Here is a 17,629-nt window from a genome sequence, read left to right on the forward strand (position 1 = left end):
ATTGGACCTAGTTGGGTCTCGAGTTATCTTTTTGGGCAAGCCATCAACCCTAAGTGTCTCTCCATTGTGCGCTGCAGGGCGCTGTGTTCCTCAGTGCTACAGCTTCCTGATATGGGAAGGCCTGTAGGCCTCTGTGTTCTTCCTCTCAGAAACAGATAGGCAGTGTCCATGGGCCAGGGCAGCTTCTCCTCTGCCCTGTGGTATGTCTGGCATTGACTTCTCTTTCCAAGTGTGTTGGGTAATGTGTTTGTAGATAAAGAGGCACGGAGAAAAATGGAAACCTTTATTAGCAGAGATAGCTGGCTTGGATCAGATTATGGGGAATGTGGGGGAGCCTTGAAGAAACTAACTAAAGGGGAGCCTTTGGGGAACAGGGGGAGACAAGTCACTAGTTTGAGGGAGAAAGCTCTGGATTGGTTCTGACAGGACACTTGAGTGTTAACTGTCCAAGCTAAGCCTCTGGGTGTGTAGAGAGAGCCCTTACAGATAGATAGCACCTTTGCTTTCAGAGTGGAAGGACTAGCCACTAAGGACCAGGACCAAGATGCACGTAGGTCACTGACAAGCACCTGATGAAGAGGAGGGGTCTCCTCCAAGTTTGTGTTTGGAACTCCTCCTGTGTTCAATTTTCTAAAAGCCATCATCCAGCAAGCTGAACTCATGAGGTCTGCTTCATGTTGAGTGTGGAAGACAGAACACAGACGGAAACTGCAGGGATGGTGTGAAGACACCACGGATAGGTTAGGGGCAGTGAGGAAGAAGACGAGATGGCTGGATCCAGCCCAGATGGGGGAGGGGTCAGCAAGATGGCCGCCATGATGTACAAACCAAGGGCGGGATCTAGATAGGAGCTCAGGTGAGCCACAGGGGACATTACACAAAGCAAAGAGCGTGTATCTCAGCGTTCCCTTTAAGACAGTTGAGTTGACCAGTTGGGTCACATTTCCTATTCCTGTTTGGTCAGTGGGAAGGGCGGGAAGGCCTGTTGAAATGTGTCTCCATGCCATGTGTGTTCAGCCACGTGTGTGTCCCTCTAGCCCAGTGCCACCTTCCTGGAGACTGTCTGGTAGAGTACGCCACGTAGCAGGGCCTGGTAGTTTGGTACACGAAATAGGTGGCGCTCGCCAAAGGCCACGTCATACTCTGCAGTCTTGCCAGTGACAAGCACACGGATGTGGGGCTCATTCACCTGGGGTCCCACCACCACCACAAAGATCTCAATGCCTGCACGCTGGGCCTCCTGCACAGCCTTCTCAATGGCCTCTGCTGTGGCCCCCTGTGAGTTGCCGTCTGAGAACAGCAGCACTCTCTTCTTGGTGGCACCTGACGAGGCTTCCCGGTAGAAACGAGTCACGTAGCTCAGAGCATCGTTGACATCTGTGGCGTCATTGATGAAATCCATGCTGTCCACAGAGCTGGCCAGCACTGTGTAATTCTGTAAGAACTGAAGAGCCGCCCGACCTGGCTGTTGCTGCCCCTGGCCACTATACTGTACCACGGCCACCCGCACATCCTGGGAAGGATCTGCCCTGCCTGCTGACAGGAATCGCTCAGCTAGGCGCTTGGCGAAGACCTTGGTTGTTTCGAAGTTGTGGCTGCCGACACTGGCTGAGCTGTCTAGCAGGATGGTGATGTCAGCCGGGGAGGAGAATGTGACTGTGGGGCAGAGAGGGTGGCCTGAGACTAGGCAGACTGCACAGGCCAGAGCGTACCCAGATTTTCAGAGCTGCCAAGCCCCAGAGGAGAGTGCCCAGAGCCCCGTGGGACCCTTAATCAGGTCCTGCCTTCCCTACCCTGTCTCAGCCCATCCTTGTACTCACTTGGACAGGTATAATCCGGACACTTCTTATCTGTAAAAAAAAAAAATACAAAATAACCTGAATAAGCCCACCATCATGTGAACCATCTGAGTTCTGCTTTGGTCAGCTGCCTATGATGGACGGACAGACAGACAAGCGGTGACCTAGCATCATTTCCTGGTCCTGGCTCCAAAATACTGAAAGGAGGAGTCAGGCCCTTGGCCTCCTCTTAAAAAGGGGAAACTGAGTCTCAGAGGGGAAAAGGTAGTTTCCGTGCCACTAATCAACTGCCCGCCATGAATGTGGCACAAAGTGCACCCCTTGACCAAGCTGCCCACAGCATGGAGTCAGACCAGTCATAAGGCTGACAAACAGTGTGCCCATGGTGTTGGGGGCAAGGGCTTTGTCCCATGCGTGTAGCATGAGAACAGCTGTCCTCATGTTGCTCTGCTAGGCCAGGGGTCACCCTGGACAGTGCCATACAGCCAGGACACAATCTTTCTCGAGGTAAAAGTGCCAAGCACATTGTGAGGACTGTTTCTAGCCCAACCGTCCCTGAAAGCAGAGGAGGCATTGCCCATTCAGCCTGTTGATCACCAGCACCCACCTATACAGATCTGGGCTGTTATGTTCTTCAGAAAGCCGTCATCGAGAAGCTCTGCATAGTTCTCCTTCACCAGGGAGATACCTGGCCGACCTTGCGATAAGCCTTGGCAGGAAATGACGTTGAGCTGGTCGGAGCCCGCCACAAAGCCAAACACATCCTTGATGCCCACAGAAACTACCTGCAGAGGACAGGGTTGCATGGGTCAGCTGATCCTGGACTTCCCCTCCCCTGGAGAGCAGCCCCCACCCCCACCCCGTGCTTGCAGGAGCACCCCGCTCCCCTCCCCCGTTCAGCCACTGCTGGGGTTATGCAACTGCCCACCTGAATGTCTGCGCCACAGAGCACACTGAGAGGTGTTGTGTCCCGTTGAGTGTCAGAACGTCCATCCGTGATGACCAGGGCAATTCGGTTGTTCTGGGTGGGTGGGAGCAGCCGGTCCCGGGTGTACTGCAGCGCTTCTCCAGTGAATGTGCCACCAGCCATCCATTGTAGCTTCTTGACGGCTCTACACAAGCAGATAGGCAGGCCAGGGTCAGAGCCATGGTCAGGGTCCTGGCTAGGCCAGCCTGCTAGAGGCCCGGGAATGGGGCAGAGATCTTGGGGATGCTCTTACTCTTTGAAGTCCTGGGCGTTGCGGACGTTGGGGCTCCGCATGTCCACGTGCTCTTGCATCTGGTTGTGGCTGTACTGTACCACGCCTGCATGAGACTGCCCTGGCTCAAACTGTAAGAATGACACCGTTGGGTCTGGAGTCCAACACCGCTATGTCTTAGAGTCCCAGCCTTCCAAGGACCTCTACCCCGAAGCCAAAGACCCCTGCTCATTCACCCAGAGCCCTCCATAACTACTCCCCAGATCCACAAGCCTCTGTACATGGCCCTCCAAGGTTCTGTCCTTAAAGGATAAGCTCTGGACCCACTATCAGGATTCTCTGTGTGGTGAGAATACATATTGTGTGTGTGTGTGTGTGTGTGTGTGTGTATGTGTGTACATACATACATATGTATGTACATATATGTGTGTATATGTAGATATACATATACACACATATATGCATCTTCCATATATATCTCTACCATACATACATATATATCTTCCATATATATGTGTGTGTGTGTGTGTGTGTGTGTGTGTGTGTGTGTGTGTGTGTGTATACACTATATATATTTCCATGGACATTAAGGATGAACTGTTTGACTTTGTTGAAGGGTCCGGTCAGCTCAATGTATACATCAATCAATGTATACAGTGGTGAGCCTAGAAGCTTTGGTGGAGGGGACCAGCTCTCTGTTGGCCCTACCTGTGGTCCCAGGTTGGCTTGTACTCACTTTGACCAGCTCATCCTTGCTCAACCGGTCAATGACCTTGATGATGAAGTCTTTGGCAATCTCAAAGTTCTGTAGGCCAATGCTCTCCGAGCTGTCCAGCACGAAGAGGATGTCAATGGGGCCACATGTGCACTCTAGGGAGGAGGATGGGGCAGCACTTAGTGCCCTTCTATGGGCTTCCCTCTGTATTCCACAGTCCCACCCCTGTGTCCTGGGATCCGCATGGTGGATCATGACTCCTCTCCCATGTCTCCTTGGGAGCACGTGGTTGAGTGCCTTGCAGGGCTGCAGCATGGCTGGCCCACTGCAGAGCCAAGATGGGTCTACTTAACACTGCACAGGAACTCCCAAGAGTGAAGAGACATCACTCACCACAGCAGGCTGAGGAGAGAGGAGAAAAGGCGCTAAATAGGACAGCTCTGTCATACAAGGTGCCCTGTCCTGCTCTGCCTGGCTTCACCTAGCTCTGGCAAGGTTCTTAGCATATTAGACTCTGAAATCTCAGAGGGTGTGTAGCCCAGCTCTGGTTCTGGAGTGGGAGACCTGCCAATTTCAGTAGAGCCTAGGCCCTGCCCACCTATATCTCCCAATTTCTGAGACCCTTCTGGAGCAGAAGCCTGGGCCTTGTAGCTGGTAGGAACTTGCTGGCTCTTTAAAAAAAAAAAAAAAAAGCAACCTGCGATCCAAATACTCACAGCACATTTTCATGATGATATCCAGGATCTCACACTCCTAGAGAAAGAGATGAGATTGTTAACAAGGCTTGGGCTGAGGCCATTCCTGCTGGTCCCTGGGCACCCCTGGGGATTGAATCTATCCAGGGACTCCTCCCAGCCTAGAATGTTCCTGACTTTACCCCCTAAAAACATAAGCTATGATGCAGTTACCAACACATAGCTGCCATGTGTTCCCCCATGGCCAGATGTCTCCCACAGTTGTTACCTGTGTCCCCTGAAGTCATCACAAGCCTCAACTGTAGTTCTGTATGTCTGTAGCCTGGGTACAAGGCTTCAAGCCTCTGTTCCCAGCTGCCCCCCAGCTGTCCCCAGCTGCCCCCCAACTGCCTCCAGCTGGGAACAGTTTTCATTAATGTTCCCATTCAGATCCATGGTCATAGCAGTCAGCCCCAAGATCTTATTTACAGACGCTGTACTTACATCTGGCCCAGGTGGTCCCACATGTCCTGGAGGTCCCTGTCAGAGCAAAAGCAGACCAAGACTTTAAATGGGGAGTTTGGATCAACAGAGCCCATGGATTCTTAAACTATATGTCCTCTGGGGACCTCAGTGTCCCTAATTGCCCTTGGGGCAAGTCTGGTCCCTTTGGCCTTTTGTTTCCTGCTTCTAGTTACTTTATACATCTTTTCTTTGCTTCTAAAGAACCCAAGCCCTCCAGCTATATCACCTACCTGGGGTCCTTCTGGGCCTCGGTATCCCTTTGCCCCTTTGACCCCACGGGGTGAAATGTCGTTGTTCTGGAAGGAAATGGAATGGGGTCAGCAGGAACAGCCATGTATATCAGTTGCCCAGACTCCAGCCCAGCTGCTCTGGTCCCTCAGAGGGCATCTCCAGCCTGCCCTTTGCCACTGTTCCAGCGAGCAAAGCCTGCAGGGTTGGAATGCTAGAGAGAGTCTTCCCCTCACCCCGCCCCACTTACATCCTCTCCTGGGTCTCCAACTTCACCCTCATCCCCCTTGAGGCCAGGGTAGCCTTTTGTGCCCTGCAGGAGACAACATATATTGGTTAGTGGGATCTTGGGAGTAAAGGAGGCAGAGAAGGTAGATGTGATATGGTGGGGGTATTTCTGAAGTCAGTGGTGCAACCTCAGGGTCACATGTAAGTGAATGTGCATGATGCCTGGTGTCATGTGGGAAGGTGCTCACGGAGTGTTGATTGTGCCTGTGAGCAGTGTGGACCTACATACATGGCCTGTCAGAGGCACGGTTGAGATACTCACATTTAGCCCAGGAGGGCCTCTGTTGCCTGGATACCCCTGTGAAGGAGGATAGGATGGTTATACTAAGCTCCACTGGAGAGGGCAGCCAAGTGAGAACAACAGGTGGATGTGCCCAGGGTTGGCAGAATCCCAGGTCCAAATGCCAGGACTAACTGATAGCTCTGGTCTATCCCAACCATCCAGATGTCCAGCTTGGTCCGAGGGATACCAAAGGAGGCTTGATAAACATGTCTCTGATACTCACAGGGAAGCCAGGGAAACCTTCTGTGCCGTTTCCTGGTGGTCCATCCTCACCCTGAAAGAAGGTAGAGTTGCTGTCACCATGCCAGATGGCAGCAAAATGGCTGGGGACAGATATGTCCCCAGAGCTGCTCCTGTCAGTCAAGGAGCAGCCCCATCCCCGGGTCTACCCTGAACTGAACCTTTAAACAAGAGAGTCTTGAATGAGGCATCCTTACTCTTGAGACTCAACTGTAGATGCCCCTCAACACCACTCTCAGGGGCAAGTTATGGCAAGTCTCAGCTGCCAGAGTCTCTGATGAACAGCAGTAGCCCAGCAGGGTTGTTCTCCCAAATACTTACTCTCTCACCCATCAGTCCGGGGTCTCCAGGAGGACCAACAGGTCCTGGGGCTCCTCTGAGGCCCTAAAGGAGAGGAACAGGTAATTGCTAGGTCATAAAGAATGTAAGTTTGGGCTGCACTATCCTTCTCTGGGACCCTCTTAGGGCAAGAGAGAGAAGACCAGGTGTAAAGAAATGGGGTGGGGGTATGGGAGATACTGCAAGACTAGGGCATTCCTCAGGGTGACACTCAGGGGTAGCCTAGGTGAATAGCAGAGAAGAGAGGACAAGTTCTTACCTCAGGACCTGGAGGACCCTCATCACCTCGGTATCCTTTAGGTCCAATGGGGCCAGCCTCACCCTAGAAGATTAAGAACTATGAGAGCTCAGCTCACCACCCCTGGGCCACATCTGTTTGCCTTCCCTGAGAACTGTGAGTCCCAGGCCATGGGCTCCATCGTTGTCACCTAGGGCCCTGGGCACAGGGGCATAGGACCCTCCAGGCCTCAGGACAGGTGTGGCCAGTGGCCAGTGGCTAGTATGGGGTATGGTCAGGCCGGGCTCCCTGCATGTCTTTCTAGTATCCATGCAGGAGCCTTCACTTTAGGTGTCAGGGTGTGTGGATGTCCCTTTTGTTCAGGGGACCTTAATGGCTGTACTTTCCTGGGAAGTACCTCTGGCCCTGTAGAACCTCCATATGAAGTGGGTTCTCTCACCAAGATTTCCACCCCTTCCCTGCTAGACACAAGCAAGGTCAACTCCAGACTCAAGCTATGTCTGTCCCTGCCTCGTTCCTTCCAGATGGCTCTGAGGGGTCCTGGTGACCTGAAGACCCCAGTGTCTCTAGAATGGGCCTGACTGCCTCCCAGGGATGCAAAGAGCTCACCTCCATTCATCCTGTAGCCTAGGAACTCATATATCGGTCCTCACCAACCTAGTCTCCCTCCCTGTTGTAGCCAGGTCTTTATTACCCATCACTCCCCCCCCCCACACACACACACACTACCAGGCCCTGTGAACATAACAGCTCAAGGTCAGAGATCTAAGGTTATGGCATGGAGCCTACAAGTGCCTGCATTGCACGACCTCCACTACATTTCTTGGCCTCATGCTAAGCACTGACACACATTCATGCCCAGCCAAAACAGGCTAGCATAGACACATGTCTATAGGAGGAATCCCCTCTCCCCCACCATGCTGAGCCACTGGGAACACTTCCTTTGAAGACCCGAGTGAAACTCTTGGCTTAGTTAGGCATCATGGCTCCCCATAATGTATCAGGCTTCCTACCGAGTCTCCGGGGATGCCGACGGGCCCCTCTCTTCCTTGGTCACCCTGTGGTCCAGCTTCACCCTAGGGAGAAATGAGCCAATGAGTGTAGAGGTAGAAGTCATGCGGCTACCAGCGGTTTGCTCTAGGAAGAGCCACTGTCTTGGTGGCGAGCAATTGGGGCACTCTAGTGAGGGTTGCCTGGGTCTGCTGAACTCAAAACTGGAGGCCAAGGCTGGCCCTACCTGTAGCTTCTCCAGATGCCCACTAATGAGCAAGCCTCTGACAGGATTTGGATTGATGTCCTACCTTGGATGCCCTGGCAGAGCCCTGGCAGTTCCAGCCCTCCATCGGAAAGCAGGAGAGCTGAGGCATAGACACCTATAAGGTGGCATGGCTGGCCCTGCGGATCTATGCTCAACTCTGTCCAGCCTCAGTGTTCCCCCTAGACAGTCCCAAGGCATGACTCACCGGGTCTCCTCTTGGTCCCCTCACACCAGGGGTCCCCCGAGGTCCTCTTTCACCAGGGCCACCCTGTGTGAAGAGAAACAGATGTGAGGCTGCCTGTGTTCCACTGTTAGGAAGGGTGGGTGGAAGAAGCTTGAGAGCTAGGCCTTATGATCTCAGCAGCTGTCTCTGTGGTCATGTGAGACCAGCCCATGGGCGGGCCTCTGTGTTCCTCAGGCCACCTACCTCCAGAGATGCCCCAAATGACCCAAAGGACAGCACACAAGGTGAAATCTACAACGCCTGGCGTCTGGCTTCCCACCTAGCCAAGGCATGTACTAAGGACCTCCCGGGACCAGGCCCAGGCCAAGCTCACACAAGCCTCTCCTGGCAATAGTGAAGACAGCAGCGACAGTACCATCCAGCCGACTCACCCTCTCTCCAGGGGCACCATCTGGGCCAGCATTTCCCTGGGACAAGGAGGAATAGCTCACATTAGTTTGTGCACTAGCCTGCACTCAGTCTGTATGTGGCGATGAAAGCTGGGGCAGAATAGAGATAACTCACTTCATCACCGGCCTCTCCTTTTTCTCCAGGGGGGCCAGGCTCTCCAGGATCACCCTGGGGGAGGACAAGTTGAGAATGACCACAATCCCCAGTGTCCATGAGGCCGATCCCATCTCGCCTCACGCCACTCCCTCTCACCTCATCTCCAGGTGACCCTGAGTTCCCTGGTCTCCCAGCCTCACCGTCTGCTCCAGCTTCACCCTGGGGAAGGTCAGGGGTCAGGGGTCATGGGTCCATACAGTGAAAGCCACATCACAGCTTAGTGACTATGCTCTATTACCCTAACCTTGGGCCACCACAACCAACTCTGGAAGAGTTCTGACCTCCCAGGATCCTCCAAGTCACCCACCCACACAGCTGCAGAGCACAGTCTTGACCATCACAGCCTCAAACCTTCTCAAGTTCAGACCTGAGATGTTGGGTAGTGAAAGGCAAACTTGAGGCTGCCATTCAAGCCTTTATGGCTTTGCTGCTCTGAGCCAGGTTTGGTCCTCACACTGTGGGTCCCAGGAGGAATGCTTGACCCGGGACACCTGTCACTTACCTTTTCTCCCTTCATCCCAAAGGCACCAGCGTCACCCTTGGGACCCGGGGGTCCTTGAATGCCCTGGTGGGAAGATGGAGAAGCAAATTGGAGCTAGCCAAGACCCTAATGGGCCCCAGACAAGTGGCCACCCTCAGACTGAGCAAATGAATCAAATGACTCCATGTAGTGCTCTCTCATTGGGAGGAGTCAATATAGCAAGGGCTGGACCAAGTTCCTAAGAACCCACAATTCTGAGACATAGGGGTAGAGGAGGTAACTTACATCAAATCCTGGGGAGCCCTTGCAGCCTGGTAACCCTGGGTATCCCGTCTCTCCCTGGAAGGAGAAGAAAGCGTCAAAGTTGGAATGGGTGAGTGGAGGCTAGAGTTCTGTTCATCCAAGCCCCTCCCAGGAACATCAGAAGCCCTCTGAGATCAAGTCGCTCGCTTGGGGTTTACTAGGACCTGGGTCTTGGCAGGAAACATCACCGGGCTCACACCTCCAGGTTTCCCAGGAAAGCCTGCTATGGGATCTGCACCCATCCTAGATAGCACACCCCACCCTCCCAGCCCTCCCGCCTCAGCATTACCTTCATGCCGTCGACCCCGTCGATTCCACGCTTGCCTTTCTCGCCCTGTGAGGCACGGAGACACAAGAAGGTTAGATGGAAGCCAGATGTCACTAGCACTGGCCCCGTGGAGAGCATCTACGTCCTTGGCCCGACCACACTCACCTTGTAACCTTTCGGTCCCCTGGAGCCCTGTGGAAACAGGAAGAAGAGGGTCAGAGGGCAGCGCCCACCGCACCTCCATTCTCCCATTAGGTGGGATGGCGACACCACCCCCACCAACCCAAGAAAGCAGTGGAATTGGAGATCAGGGACACAGGGTAGAATGGGTAGAAAAGACAACAGGGTCTGTGTTCTGAGGGTCTCCAGGAACTGTCCACTGAGGTAACATGACACTCCCCACCCCCATCCTCTCTGACCCAGGTGGCCTGAGGTGGCAGCAGAACTCACCTGGTCTGTCTCTAAAGACCACCCACATTCCCCCAGAGGCATAGAGAAGGCAAGGAGGGTCTTCCATTTCCCATGCTCCCCTCTGACAGGAACACCAGCTGCCTCCCCCTGATGCTGTCACTCAAGATAACGCTCTGTACTCGGAGGGACACACCCGAAAGCTGGCCCTCACTCACCTTCTCTCCACGGCTCCCCTTTTCTCCCTATGAGCCAAGCAGAAAAGGAAGGGATCTGTTATTGTTGCACACGGCAGCTTGGGCCTTGCTTCCAAAGCCTGATCCACCCCACCCAAGAGAGGCCATTGGACATTAAGGACACGTACCTTCATACCCTGGTACCCGACTGGTCCAAGATCCCCAGGTCGTCCCTGGAACACAACAAGAGATAGTCAGACATCCCTGGATAGCACTGGAAGGTCCTTCTCAGCCCACCTTACCCCTTGCTACAGCTAGACCCACACAGAATCCTTAAGGGACCTGCTGTGGGGCCCCTGTAGGTCAGGAGGGAGCCCAGCACACCCAGGATGGAGGAGAGGGTATACACCACACCCCAGAGGAAAGGGAGGGGGAGCCAGGACACCCTGGGGGGGGGCGGCTAGAAGGGAGAGAGATTTGCCAGGAGACTTATCATGGCTGAAAGCAGAGGCCCTCAGACTTGGTCAGCCTGACCCCCGGGGTACCTTTCTTCCCCCAACAAAAGACAGGCTGTGTGGTCTCTGTGCTCAGAATTATGCTTCTGGATGTTTTTACAGCTCTGATGCCCAGCCTCAGGCTTCTCTGCCTTTGTCCCCACCCTCATGCAGACAGTAACCAATACTTACAGGGTCTCCAGCTTCTCCCTTCTCTCCCGGAAGACCTGGCTTTCCTCGTTCCCCCTGGAAGGCAGAGGAAATCAGCTCAGGGAAGACCAGGTCAGGAGCCACAGCCATCTGCTCTGGAAAGCTGGGCAAGACCCCTTGTGCATGAAAAGTTTCTTCAGAGCGATTCCATCCAGGCTCCAGAGTCATCCTGGCCTTGACTTCTGGACCTGCCTGGCATCTGGGAGTCTTACCCACCAGGGTCCTTATGCTGTGTCATCATGGCTGGATTTGGGCTTAGAGTTGTGCCTTTGCCCGCAGGTGCTCAAGGCTGAACTGATGATATGCTGCTCCAGGCCCAGAGGAACAGGGAGACCCAGCAGAGAGACTCCCCAGAGGGCCATAGCAGCTCTGTGGATGATGGCCATGTGGTAGGAAAACCATCCTAGACCTGACCTTCTGTAGGAACCAACACCGAGTGTCTCCCTCAGTGTTCAAATTTGTGCCACGTGAGTCACGCCAAGAGTCCCAGTTTCATTCCCAACTCCACCGGGAATGTCAAACAGATGCTGAGCTGACACTTAAGTCTGCAGGCAACCTTCTGGACCACAAGAAGCAGGCTCTGCAACCCCAGCTCTCACACCCCAAACCCACATGAATCCTGGACTTCCTCCCTGGATAAGGGCAACTGACAGCCAATGTTGCATGTACCAGATGCCCAAGGAGGTAGGCACAGAGCTATGGCGTCCACTGTGGCCTGTCCCAATAAGAGTTATTTCAGACACTCAGTGTATGCATAATGATTATGTGCACGGTGTACAGGTTATCCATCCTTGGCTTATTCCAATGCTGATTTCTCTGTCCCTAAATCTTGTTTCAGTGTGGACTTGGCATTATAAAGCTTAGGTCAAGAATCTCCTATCTCAAGTTTGTATAAACAGTTCTTACCATTTACTCTCTGCCTTGTCAATAAATGCTGAACACCCAATGGCTGGCCAGAAGAGAGAACAGGGCAGGATTTCCACCAGCCAGGGGAAGGAGATGGGGTAAGAGAGTCAGATGGGTCAAGAGGATGAAGAGAGGTTAGAGCCACAAGGGAGGGGGCCAGAGAGAGGTCATAGAAACACACCTGAAGCTCAAAGAGCCAGACTAATAAGAAGAAGCAAGTATATTGGGATCACGGCTGGGAAGTCGGCAGGTCAGCTTAAGAGGTTAATATACATCACTTAACTGCCCGGGTATTGAGACGCAGGTTGAAAGAAATCTTGGTTTCTCTGTGAGGTTATGGGGATTAGTATAAGGTGAAGAAATAAAGCCATGGATGAATTCACTGCTTCCACCTATATTAAAATAATTCCATTGACAACTTACCTCATACCCAGGGTCGCCTCGGGGCCCTGGAGGTCCTCTGGCAGCCTGAGGGAAACAAGAGAGACATTATTAACCCCAGATCCTAGACAGAGGTCCCAGGCCAGCAGAGAGGGTGGACCACACTTACCTGGCACTCAAAAGAACAGCACTGTGGAAGAGAAAGATAGGAGAGCAGTCAGAGACCAAACATGGAGAGGGAAGAGCCTGGACACCGTCCCCACCCCAAGAGCGGGCTCACAGCTAGAGCTAGGACCTGTGTGAGACTCAGGCCCTGACTCAGGTCTCAGAGGGAAGCACTTACCACTTGTTCCACGTTATTTTTCTGAAATGAAAATGAAAGAAAGAATTACTCTCTTCCGTGGGCATAGCCCTCCTTCCCCCCTACTCCTGACCCCTGACCCGGAAGATGTCCATGCTCACAATCATGTTCACAATGGTGTCAATGGTCTGGCTGATGGCCTCTTCTGCATCGCGGCTATGCCCCCAGTCAGCTGCCGTGAAATTGCGCCGGTATGTGTGGTCTGTGGCGATGATGCTTAGCCGTGGCTCCTGAGAGCACAGGGAAGGAGAGATGAGTGAGTCACCTCCACAAGGTGATACACGACTGTGAACTGGGTAGCAGTTGTGGAACCCACACAGGATACCCATGCTCCTCCGCTTTAAGGGCTAGGACTGTCTACTGGGGAGTCTTCGCCCCAAGAGACACACCAGGGACCCAGCAGGTGGGAGGCCTTGAAACAGACTATGTGTACTCAAACAGTGACAGAAGAGAGGATGCCAGTGGCTCTGGGGCCCAGGAGGTCAGAGGCCCTCCATCTGTGTGTTTGGTATAAGGGGAGGAGGGACTCTTACCAGGTGGTCAGGTGTGATGGCCACAGAAAAGACCTTGATACCCAGGTGTTTGGCCTCATTCACTGCATCTTCCAGACCCCCGCATGGTTCCTTGTAGCCCTCTAGAGGATGCCCGTCGGTCACCACGATCAAGTACTTGTTCTCCTTCAGGTGGGAGCCCCTGGAGAGGCGAGCATGGTGGGGAATCCTCTCTAGGGCTCAGAGCCTGGGAACCAGAGCTGAGACCCCCAGAGCTGAGGCCCAGGAGAAGAACCCAAGGCAGCTCTGGGCATGCTGTCTGTCCCCTGTCACCCAGGGACCAGGTTTTACCACTGATCATAAATATAAAGTATCCGGTCTCATGGGGTAACATGTCTGCAAATATCACTTTGAGACACACACTTTCAGGAAAGACACCGGCCCTCAGCTTGCAACCCCTAAATGGGCATCATCTCAAGATGCCTTGGACCCCAAATCTCTGAGAACAAGAGGCCCAGGGGTGACCCTGGGCTACCTGGGTAGTCCTGTGGACGGTAATTGGTGTCAGATCTAGGGAGACTCAGACAGCCTTTGATTTTGTTTCACCCTAAAAAATGCAGTGGGCTTCCCCAAGGAAGAGGCCAGAGTGAAGCAGGGACCCAAACAGACAGACATGAGGTCTTTTCCACATGCTGCAAGCTATACCACGTGTATTCTAGAAAACCCGTCTTCATGTTTATTCAGTGGGTTGCATGACGTGGCCAGGCTCTGAATTCCTAGGCCCCCAGCCCAGCCACTAGCTTTCTTGCCTCATAAAGTTACACGAGCTGAGAGCTAGGACCTGCCATCCCAGGCAGCATCACAACACGTGGGTGTTGAGTTGGATTCGCTAAATGAACCTTGGACCAGCACTTATCTCGGCAGCCATTTAAAGCTGGAGAATCTCAGCAAAGCCACAGAAGGGAGGAGTCATGAGGAGGCAGGTATGGCTCCCCTGTGCTGGATGTACTGGGCAGCTGATGCTGAGGGGGGTTGGGTAGATATGCAGCCTGTGCCTACCGGACTGGTCATGGGCACCCTGTGAGCACAGAGTTATAGCCACCCCTTGCCCATCAGCTCAACACCTTGGGCCATTATGGGAAGGCATCTAGCCAGGTGAGGAGAGATCCTCAGACCCATGCAGGATAGCAAGGGAGACAGAAGCCACGCCCCCTGCTGCTAAAGGACATCAGCTGGGTGGTCCCAGGGCTGGACTGTCATAGCCGTTCTGCAATAACTGGTTTCTCTCTGTGTATCTCCCATGATCTCTCTCTGCTTCTCTATCTCTGCTGCCTCTGGGTGGTGACTGGGGTCCTTTAGTCACGAGAGACACATGGATGTGTGGTGATCGGGGCATGGCCCCGTGGTCCCTGCTGAGGTTTGTGGCTGCAGGTGCATCACTCCCTCAGGCAAATTCTCTAGCCGTCGGCCCAGTGCTTGATGGGTAACAGGCAGCCTGCTGGAAGTTCACCTGGCCATGAAAACGGGCCAAGGAGGCCCTGTAGTACACAGGTTTAAAAGGCCTATAAGTAGAGAGCCACCTTAGACTGTCCCGGCTCACAGACACAATGGGTCCAGATTTGGCCATTGTGATTGGCCCTCCTCCACTCACCCTATGAGCAGCTCCTCCAGCCCCTTCTTAATGGCGCAGTCGGTGTAGGTGCCTTTCCCGAAGTACTTGACCGCATCCACACTGGCTTTGAGCTCATCACGGCCACTGGGCATGCGCGTGAGCCCTCGGATGATCTCCACCTCGTCACTGTAGTGCAGCGCACCGGCGTTCCAAACCAGGTTGCGGTCACACCGGTAGTACCTGCGAGTTGTAGGTGAAATGAGGTGAGGGGAGCCCAGAGCGACCTCCCCACCCCCACCCCAAGGACATGCTAACCCTTGACCTTCATGAAAGAACTTGCTGTCCCACCACCCAAGGGTACCACTGTGTCCCCATCTCACAGATGGGCAGGTGACTCGGGGTCCCGTGACAGAAAGGGGCGGTCCCCGTCCTGGAGCTATACAATGGGTATGGTTGTACAAACCAACTGAGTCTCAACTGAGCCTTAAAGGTGACCCCCAGCTGGGGGTCCCAGACCACCACACACTGCAGAAGACTGGGTGAGACTAGAGTCAGGCACAAGCCAGATTTAACTAGAGCATGGTGGTTTCTGAAGTTGGTCCGAGTTCCCTCTACCTTGCTCTGTAGCATCTGGCCCCACAGCTGTCTAGGGTCTGAGATGGGGGCCCACATATGTATTTTCAAGAGACAGAGTGACCAAGGCCTGTATAGTGAAGCTAATAGAATTATATGTAGTTTCACCCCATTTTACAGGTGGGATCCTGAGACACCAGAAGCTAAGTACAGGGATGGAGGAGACCCACTGTTATCTACTTCGATCAACTTTTTCCTCCCTACAGCCACATTTTCCCTAAATTCAGGTCCCCGAGGTGGACAGCCTTGGGGGTAGCTGGATCACCCCAGTCTGTCCGAGCTCACTTATCTCCATGGGCAGAGAGCCCCGGGCCCTGGATGGGTAGTTAACATGGTTGAGGCCTAAGTTAGCATGTATGGGCTAAGTTCCTGTCCTCGCAGTGACTGACTGTGGGGACCCTGCTAGGGGAGGAGACTCACAATCTGCATCCTTCCTCAGGGCCTGCCCCCAGCCACACCCTCTGCTCCCAGTGCCCCATTGAGGAGGGAGGGAGGAAGGAAGAGAGTGAATGGAGCATGCTATGTCCCACAGTCCCCTCCTTCCAGGCCCTGTGATGAAGACACTGGGGATGTTCGGCCCAGGACTTAGGTGAAGGCTCTAATGCCCATGTGGGCAGGTGGGATCCAGCTGCAGGCGGAACTCTGGGCACCAGGCATAGCTACACATCTGGCAGACTCCTCAGACCCCTGTCTGTGTGTTTGGAGTATGGAGACCTCACAACTCTATACTCAGAACTGTCTTCTCAGCTCTGTTGACAAGGTGACTTCCCCCTCTCCCCGCTGTCCCATCTCCCACCCACTCATCCTCCCTCCTGTCCCTCTGAGCTGCAGAGACATGGGATGGACCTCTGGACAGCTTCTGGAATGTGGAGTTAAGGCTCAGCTCTACCTGCAGGTCCAGTCCCCCACCCCCACCCCCACCCCCACCCCAGGACCACAAAGCTTACAGGACAGGCCAAGGCAAGCTCACTCTACCTGTCTTTCAGGTTGTCAATGAAGCGCTTAGTGAAGGACTTCACCTTGTCCACCAGGGCCCCATAAGGTTTCAGCCTCAAGGCCACACTCTCCGAGGTGTCGAGCACGAAGAATAGATCCACAGGGCAGTCTGAGCCAGAGAAGGTCCCATGAGCCATGCCCTGAGCCCCACTGGGGGAACAAGGCCCCATTCACATATTCCCATTCTGGCCAGGGGCTTCCTGGCCAGACACCATCCATTCTCACCAGCAGAGTTCCGAGCAGGTGATCAGAGCAGCCCCAGCCCCTCACCTGCCTGGTGGGCAACACCCAGCAGGGTCTGAGTGAGAGCCAAGTCTCAGGGTGTCCTGTCCTTGGACAGAGCCTTGCTCAGTTACAGTGGCCTTGGCCAGTTACAGAGGGCAGGGGCTGCCTGGGAGAACTGGACTATTTCTCCTTATGGTCTCCAAAGCCACCAGATCTATGACCTCCCCCTGAGTTGTGAAGAGGCAGGTTACCTATGCTGGCTATCAAGCAAAGAGAGATTATCAGTCATTCACTCAGGACAGAAATGGACCAGGCTCCCCTTGCTGCTCGGTCCCTCTGGAGTTTACCAACCTGTCATCTCCCTAGCATGGCAAGATTTGGGGTGACAGGACTCCGGGGCCTTTCGGCTGGGAGCCGGGTGTTATAAGGCTGCTTCAAGATGGGAACCAAATAGAATGCAGGCTTGGACAAGGGTCAAGCCCCCTTCTCAGTGGCTCTCCACAAGATTAAGACAAGGGGGGGGGAGGTGGGACACGGGACAGTACCTTGTGGGGTATTGAGCCCCATCAACTTTCAGGCCTTCAGGCAGCTAAACACAGCACACAGGGAGCACGGCCAGTCCACTCACCTTGGAAGGCAATCGCTTTGGAGCCCTGGATGTCCTGTGCGGCCACCCAGCAGGCTTGTAGCAGCAGGGGCAGCAGAGCGTGGGCCAGCCTCATGTTTCTGGCTGGCCTGCGAGTCACCTTCAAATGTGGGCCAGGGTCAGGGTGGGCGCTGGGAAAGGCAGAGTGAGAGGTTGTCTCTGCTTGCTGCAGTCAGAGCCCAGAGCTGAGGAGAGAGCCAGGGAGGGTGGAGGGAGGGAGGGAGGGAGGTGCAAAGAGGGGAGGGATCAAGAGAGGAGGGGGAGAGGAAGGGGAGGGCCTCAAAGCTGAGTGAGTCACAGCATCAGCATCGGGTCTCTGGAACCTTGAAGAGAAAAAGGCCCCCTCCTCTCGGGTACTAGGCACCAGGACACTCCTAGGCTGTGGACTTCCTGTTGCTACGGTGTGTGGGATGTTTACCCACTCAGAGTCAACTGTCCAGCGTAGCATAGAAGAAAATATAG

General features: G+C 54.1%; 1 protein-coding gene across 1 annotated transcript; it reads right to left on the minus strand.

The window, feature by feature from the left end:
* Window positions 1-268: 268 nt before the first annotated feature.
* Col6a1 (collagen type VI alpha 1 chain) lies at window positions 269-17,374 on the minus strand. The gene is made up of 35 exons (XM_021174917.1): window positions 17,150-17,374; window positions 16,276-16,405; window positions 14,707-14,907; window positions 13,098-13,257; window positions 12,666-12,794; window positions 12,547-12,567; window positions 12,373-12,393; window positions 12,246-12,290; window positions 10,899-10,952; window positions 10,401-10,445; window positions 10,255-10,281; window positions 9,794-9,820; window positions 9,650-9,694; window positions 9,343-9,396; window positions 9,079-9,141; window positions 8,673-8,735; window positions 8,535-8,588; window positions 8,402-8,437; window positions 7,992-8,054; window positions 7,542-7,604; window positions 6,550-6,612; window positions 6,273-6,335; window positions 5,935-5,985; window positions 5,691-5,726; window positions 5,391-5,453; window positions 5,143-5,208; window positions 4,892-4,927; window positions 4,430-4,466; window positions 4,107-4,115; window positions 3,735-3,868; window positions 3,020-3,129; window positions 2,728-2,911; window positions 2,407-2,584; window positions 1,821-1,850; window positions 269-1,656 (listed from the first exon to the last, which is right to left on the minus strand). The coding sequence occupies exons 1-35, from the start codon at window positions 17,241-17,243 to the stop codon at window positions 1,034-1,036; spliced, it is 3,078 nt and encodes a 1,025-aa protein (XP_021030576.1). The 5' UTR covers window positions 17,244-17,374; the 3' UTR covers window positions 269-1,033.
* Between the last annotated feature and the right edge of the window lie 255 nt (window positions 17,375-17,629).

This window comes from Mus caroli, chromosome 10, assembly GCF_900094665.2.
Source record: "Mus caroli chromosome 10, CAROLI_EIJ_v1.1, whole genome shotgun sequence".
In the NCBI taxonomy this organism is placed as follows: domain Eukaryota; kingdom Metazoa; phylum Chordata; class Mammalia; order Rodentia; family Muridae; genus Mus; species Mus caroli.